The sequence below is a fragment of the Myotis davidii genome, unplaced genomic scaffold (assembly GCF_000327345.1).
Source record: "Myotis davidii unplaced genomic scaffold, ASM32734v1 scaffold37, whole genome shotgun sequence".
NCBI classification, from domain to species: Eukaryota; Metazoa; Chordata; class Mammalia; order Chiroptera; family Vespertilionidae; genus Myotis; species Myotis davidii.
This window is the reverse complement of record NW_006289395.1, coordinates 2,686,587-2,693,339: the sequence shown is the minus strand read 5'-3', so window position 1 is coordinate 2,693,339 and position 6,753 is coordinate 2,686,587. Positions and strand designations below refer to the sequence as shown.

General features: G+C 53.5%; 1 protein-coding gene across 1 annotated transcript in view; it reads left to right on the top strand.

The window, feature by feature from the left end:
- Positions 1-6,753, top strand: part of MYH13 (myosin, heavy chain 13, skeletal muscle) — a 53,547-nt gene that overhangs the window by 37,264 nt on the left and 9,530 nt on the right. The window contains exons 26-31 of the mRNA XM_006761723.1: positions 1,902-2,028; positions 2,112-2,230; positions 3,900-4,096; positions 4,678-4,861; positions 5,230-5,395; positions 6,134-6,258. Coding sequence (XP_006761786.1) covers positions 1,902-2,028; positions 2,112-2,230; positions 3,900-4,096; positions 4,678-4,861; positions 5,230-5,395; positions 6,134-6,258 — 918 coding nt within the window. The remainder of the gene's footprint in view (positions 1-1,901; positions 2,029-2,111; positions 2,231-3,899; positions 4,097-4,677; positions 4,862-5,229; positions 5,396-6,133; positions 6,259-6,753) is intronic.

The following is a 6,753-nucleotide window of genomic DNA, read 5'->3' as shown; positions in this document are numbered from 1 at the left end:
GCTTGTGCCTGGACTCCCCCGGCCCCCGCCCCATCTGGGACCACAGCTCCATGCAGTCGGGGCCCACGCGAGTGAGTGCTCAGAGCCTAAACGTCGCAGCTTCATGGAAAACTAGCCTCTTTGTGTGGCCAAAGCAAAGAGGTCCCCGGAGAGGAGCCGTGGGCTCCTAGACTCAAGAGGTGTCCTGGCCGGTGAGGCTCAGTTGGTGCACTGAAGGGTCTCGGGTTCGATTCCCAGTCAGGGCACATATGAAGGTTGTGGGTTCCATCCTCAGTCAGGCTCCAGCAGGAAGCCACTGATTGGTGTTTCTATTTCTCTCCCTCTCCCTTCCTTTCTCTCTAAAATCAATGAAAGCATGTCCTCGGGTGAGGATTTAAAAATAATGAGCTCAGAGCTGTCCTTGGGGCTGCTCGGCTGGGCTTGAAGAAGGGGTGTCCCCAGACTGGGGCTGTGGACCTCCTGCAGAGGGCTGCCCAGAGGTCGGGGTGTCTGTGGAGGGAAGGAATGGAGAGAGGATCAGAGAATTAGGGTGGTCTCCTTGGTGCCTCTTGCTGCCTTTATTGAGCTTCTGGGTTCACACTGCTCGTTCAACCCTTTTATTTCTTCCTCACTGCAACTCCTTTCTCTCTCCCTCTCTCCTTGTAACTTAGCCATTTTCCCCACCTGTGTCGTTTTCCCCCCTTCCCTTGAGAAGTGTGTCTGTATATATTCTCTTTCTATTTCTCCCTCCCCTCATCACCCGCCCCCTGCCCCTCCCCCAGCAAGCCAAGCCAAGCCAAGCCAAACCAAGCCAGGTTGCAGGATGGGTGAGTTACAGGAAAAGTCCAACATCACCCACGTGCTGTGCCTATAACCAGACCCACCTTACTGCCTCCCTATCATAGCACCATGCTCTCAGTTCTCATTTTTAATATTCAGTGGAAGAAGCACTTTATAGTGTCTTATTTTTAAAATATATTTTTATTGATTTTAGAGAGAAAGGGAGAGGGAGAGAGGGAGATAGAAACATCAATGATGAGAGAGAATCATTGATCGGCTGCCTCCTGCACACCCCCTACTGGGTATTGAGCTGCAACCCGGGCATGTGCCCTGATAGGGAAGCAAACCATGACCTCCAGGTTCATAGGTCAATGCTCAACCACTGAGCCACACAGGCTGGACTATTGCCTTATATTTTTTACGTGGTTCAATCCTTTGATTTTTCTCTTTGTGAGCCCCCATCCCTTTTTTGACTCCCCCCGAGTTAATGATTTCACACGCCTAAGTCATCTCCTCAAAGATGCCCTGAGCTCCTCGAGGCCTTCCTCTGAATCTAACGTCCCTGCCTCTCCTGCTGTCATCTCACACTTGGCAGCCTAAGGACAAATACATGCTCAACATATTTATTTTATGTTTATGAGGTGGGAGGGGAGGGACGAGGTCTACAGCATATACAAGGTTTTTAAACAAACTTCACAAAAAGACAGGACAGCCAGCGGCTGCGGGAGGGGCTCTGGCCTGCTGCCACCACAGGAAACTTTTTGTGTAATTAATGAGATGCTCAGCACTCCCACCTGATTACCCTGCTGCAAACAGACACATCAGGAGGTCATGTTATCGACATGGGGATAGAACTGCTTATGTTGTAAGGAGAGCCCGGGGCTCCTTTGAGTGGCGTTTTCTCAAAGGTCTGTTCACAAATCACTAAATACTTGTCTGCCAGGGCAGGCTGCTCCCAGCTACTGGTGATTAAGCAGCAACCACAAATAAAAACACAGCACAGATGAAATGACTTTTTAAAACTTCCCTCCGTGCGCTCTCTGTGTTTTCATTTAACCTAACAAGAAGCTAATCTACCAAACAGCCCGGGCCACTCTGGACACCAGCAACTCATTTCCCACTCACATTGGCTTGTTTTTAAGAGTAACATGGAGAGACTGTGCCGGACTGTGGAAGACCAGTTTAATGAAATCAAAGCCAAGGACGACCAGCAGACACAGTTAATCCACGATCTGAACATGCAGAAGGCAAGACTGCAGACCCAAAACGGTGAGCCCGGGCAGGTCGCTGCTGTGCCGCGGGCCACGGGGGAGGCAGGCGCAAGGCTGACCGGGGCCATGTCCATGTGTTAGGGGAGCTGAGCCACCAAGTGGAGGAGAAGGAGGTGCTGGTTTCACAGCTCACCAAAGGCAAGCAGGCCCTCACCCAGCAGCTGGAGGAGCTGAAGAGGCAACTGGATGAAGAAACCAAGGTAAGGACCACCGTTCCTGGGATGGCAGCGCCGGATAGCACCTGAGAGCCGGGAGGCCTCGGAGCTGGTGGGAGGCCGGGTGCTGCAGGCCTGTCCTCTGCCTGCAGTGTGACAGGAGCCGGGTCTGCGAGGTGAGGGGACCTTGGCATCGGATCTCCTTCCTCAGCCCTAGAAAACTCTTCCAGGTGCTCCATCCTCTGGGGTTCCCTGTCCCTCCAGGGCGTTCTGATGCGCTTCCCTCTCCAACTAGGGGCATCCCCTTCCAACCCTTCCCACACACACTGCCCTGGCTTGACCATCCCTGCCTTTGTGTATTTTTCACGCTGCCCAGCAATTCATCTGGCCCCTCGAGGTGGCCTCTTCTTTCTTCATCACACTTTGTGCAGTCCCTGCTGCAGTACCCAATTTTAAGCTGCCCTCCTCCGAACAGACTACATGATTGTAGAGGCTCCCCTGGGACATCTGCATAAACATGAACAGCATCATCATGTTCTTGATGCCAATATCTGGCCATTTGTGTTCATATTACAGGGTCTCCCACTGATCTGTAAACTCCTAGAGGGCAGGAATAATTCCCCACTGTAGTTGTAAACAGCAGGTACAGTGCACAGTAGGACAGAGCACACAGCAGGTGCTTCGTGAAGCTGCTCCTTAGAGTGAGAATCCAGGAGTCCACAAACGTGTGTAATTCTAATTCTGAGGGCCGCGTGCACCGGCGAAGACTTATGGAGCCATCTTTTGGCAATCTCTCACGCCCTATCTAAAAAGCAGCCAGTGCTACATTTGTCTCCGTCTTTCTGTTGTATGGAAAGGCCCCGGGAGCAGTGAGAACCGGAGCCTGATGGAGTCACGAGAAGGTCCGCTAACGGAGCGGGCTCTCCTCCAGCCAGGATACCGTAGTTGCTAAATTCTCCTCAGCAAAGTCTTGTTGTTTATTTATTTCTTTAAAGGGATGCAGATGTATAAATTGCTGCATTTGGTGGTACCACAAAGTGTTAGTGACTGGGATGGTGAGCGCTAAACCATCCGTGGTCCTGCCCAGACAGGGATGCGTGTGGAGGCCTCCGGGCATGTCCTCCTCTCAGGAGGAGGCGGCGGAGTGTGGAAATGGCACAGATCAGGTGCACGGAAGTGGGGCAGCAGCCCATGGTGGCACCGAAGATGCCTCTGGGTGTTCATGGTCGCAGGGCTCCACTGCACTGTATCGACTTTCGTTTCAATTCTTCTGATCACATGAGGACGCCGTCTCCGCTTGGGGACCATCTCTCTAGCACTTGCTGATTTACTCACCAGACCTAGGGGGCAGGCCCCGGGCACAGAGCCACCGCGGCCAAGTGCCTACCCACAGAGAAGGCGATGACGCTGCTTTGCTGCCATTGGTTGATTCTTCTGGGCACCTTCTTATCCTGGCACATATTAACGGTGTTCCATCTGCTGTAGTGCGACAGTTTACTTTTAAATCAAATATAATCAAATATAATTAAATATAACAAAGGAGTCAGCTTTCTAAAAATTAAGTACATAAAATAGGCGATGCGCTGCTACAGCCAAGCTTGGGAAGGGAGCAAGGAAACGATTGGACTTGGGAAATGCTGGTTTACGTGAAAATACCTTACCTTGGGAAATGGCCAGATATTTGTTGCCATTTGTCACCCCTGCGATTCCCCAGGCCAAGAATGCCCTGGCCCACGCCCTGCAGTCCTCCCGCCACGACTGTGACCTGCTGCGGGAACAGTATGAGGAGGAGCAGGAAGCCAAGGCCGAGCTGCAGAGGGCGCTGTCCAAGGCCAACAGCGAGGTTGCCCAGTGGAGGACCAAGTACGAGACGGACGCCATCCAGCGCACGGAGGAGCTGGAGGAGGCCAAGTACGGCCCCAGGTTACGTAGGAGAGGTGACCCCAAGGCACAGGTGACAGAACAGAGAACCAACCCTTCCTGGAGCACCCCTCCTCCCAGGCCTTGGGTTTTCTGAGCATTCACATGGGTGCTCCTGTCCCTCCTGTGGGGACCGTCCATTCCACCTAGCTCCCTGGTGCCCGCTCCGTGACCTGCGTGGCCACCAAGCTCTTTGGGGTCCTTCGGATGTTACTTAAATCCTCTCTATTCATCAAACTCTAGGTCTTGCTCTTGTCAAATTCCAGTCCCTGTAAACCAGTGGTTCTCAACCTTCTGGCCCTTTAAATACAGTTCCTCATGTTGTGACCCAACCATAAAATTATTTTCATTGCTACTTCATCACTGTAATGTTGCTACTGTTATGAATCATAATGTAAATATCTGATATGCAGGATGGTCTTAGGTGACCCCTGTGAAAGGGTTGTTCGACCGCCAAAGGGGTCGCGACCCACAGGTTCAGAACCACTGCTGTAGACAGTTTGTTTCTCATCCGATGTAGCCCTTCTGAAATAGTGCACCTTTGCCAAGGGCAAAACATGTGGTTCTCATAGGAAAAAGCTGGCCCAGAGGCTCCAGGAAGCGGAGGAAAATACGGAGGCCGTGAGCGCCAAGTGCGCGTCCCTGGAGAAAACCAAGCAGCGGCTCCAGGGCGAAGTGGACGACCTGATGCTGGGCCTGGAGCGGGCCAACGCCGCCTGCGCCACCCTGGACAAGAAGCAGAGGAACTTCGACAAGGTCCTTCCTCCCGCGTGATGGTGGCGACGATGAGAGCGAAGGCCCTCATGCCCCCGTGTGAGATGCTCACACAACCTGCCGAGCATGGAGGCCCCGTCCGGGGAGCTTGGGGATTGGCGCTGTCTCTTTACTTGGGTGACGGTCCCTCGAAAGGGAATTCTCTTCTTAGATAAAGCTAATTCTGTTTCCTTTGAGATGAAAACATCTTCAAGAACACAGTGGATCGCGCTGGGGGTATCAGAGCGTGGAGTCTCTGCTCTAGAAGGGGGTCCCTGTGTCCCTAGTCCTAAGGATGGAGGGGTAAACCGCGGTGTTGCTGACGGTCCCCCGCCCTTCCTGCTCCTTCACATGCCCTGCGTCACCCCCAGGTCCTGGCAGAGTGGAAGCAGAAGCTGGATGAGGGCCAAGCTGAGCTGGAGGCAGCTCAGAAAGAGTCCCGGTCACTGAGCACTGAAATCTTCAAGATGCGGAACGCCTACGAGGAGGTGGTGGATCAGCTGGAGACGCTGAGGCGGGAGAATAAAAATCTGCAAGGTGAGCTCTGGCCGGTGCGGCTCAGCTGGTTGTAGCATTGCCGGGTACACCACAAGGTGGCAGGTTCGATTCCCGGTCCAGGCACATACCTCGGTCATGGGTTCCATCCCCAGTTGGGGTGCATGTGGGAGGCAGCCAATCGATGTTTTTCTTTTTCTCTACAAAAAAATAAAATAAAATAAAAATTTTAAAATCTGCAAGGTGAGCTCTCTGCCCACCACAGGTGCGTAATAGTCCCCTTCTCGTCCAGCCACCCCTCCCCCATGTGCCACAGCCACCCCCGGACGCCTCCTCCCTCCCACTGCCCACCTAATCCGCACATCTGCTCAGTTTGTCATGAGGCCTGAGGCCTCCTGTGAAAGGCACAGTGTTAGAAAGTTGCATCCTCAAAACCAGGGGGCACAGTGGGGTGCTAAGGTCCCTGTGGGAGAACTTTTCCCAGATTCCATCTCCGTGTGGCATGTGGTCCTGTCCATGGCCCCCACACTTCTCCCCTCGGTCCTCTGGGCCACTGCAGAGCTTTGGGGAGTTTGGGGCCACCCACTGCTCTTTCACTCGCTCTCTGCACAGCTCAGGTGCGGCAGCCCACCCCCTCTGCTCACACCTCACCCCGAGGGCTCCGCCTGCTCTCTCTCACCTAAATGTCCTGGTGAATCGCCCGCCCTAAGCTGCCTGGCCAAGGCCTGCACTGTCCCTCGGAGCCTGTCGCGCAGCCTCAATCAGGCCTGTCCTTTGCAGAGGAGATTTCCGACCTAACCGAGCAGATGGCAGAAAATGGCAAGCACCTGCAGGAAGTGGAGAAGACCAAGAAGCAAGTGGAGCAGGAAAAGTCGGACCTCCAGGCTGCCCTGGAGGAGGTGGAGGCAAGTTCTGGGACGCAGCACACGGGAGCTCAGGAGGGCGGGCGCTGAAGGACGGGCCAGCGCACCCCTGGGGGCCCCTCCTGCAAGGAGGCCCTGGGAGACAGCTGAGCTCTGCTGCATCCTCTGGGGTCCTCCTGTCTCCCCTTTTGAAGATAAATACATTTGTTTGTTACATCCTCAATGTTTCCTCTCGGGAAGCAAGAAATCCTTTACCAAATGCCGGAAGCCGGTCCATCCTTGCTGCTTGACACAGTCGCTGCAGGAAAGAAACATTTGCACAGCATATGTTTCAAGGGACCTGGCGTATATAGCATACTGTTCTTAATATGTTTGCTCCCCTTAGCGCTATGTGTTTTAACGAAGGTCACTTCTCAGAGAAAGGTTGTTTCCCCAGGTAGGGATTTTTCCATGAAGTCAGGGAGGGGATGAAACTCCTTAACTAAGTGCCAGGCGGGTAGTTAATCACTTTAACTACGAACAATCATGCTTAAGCTA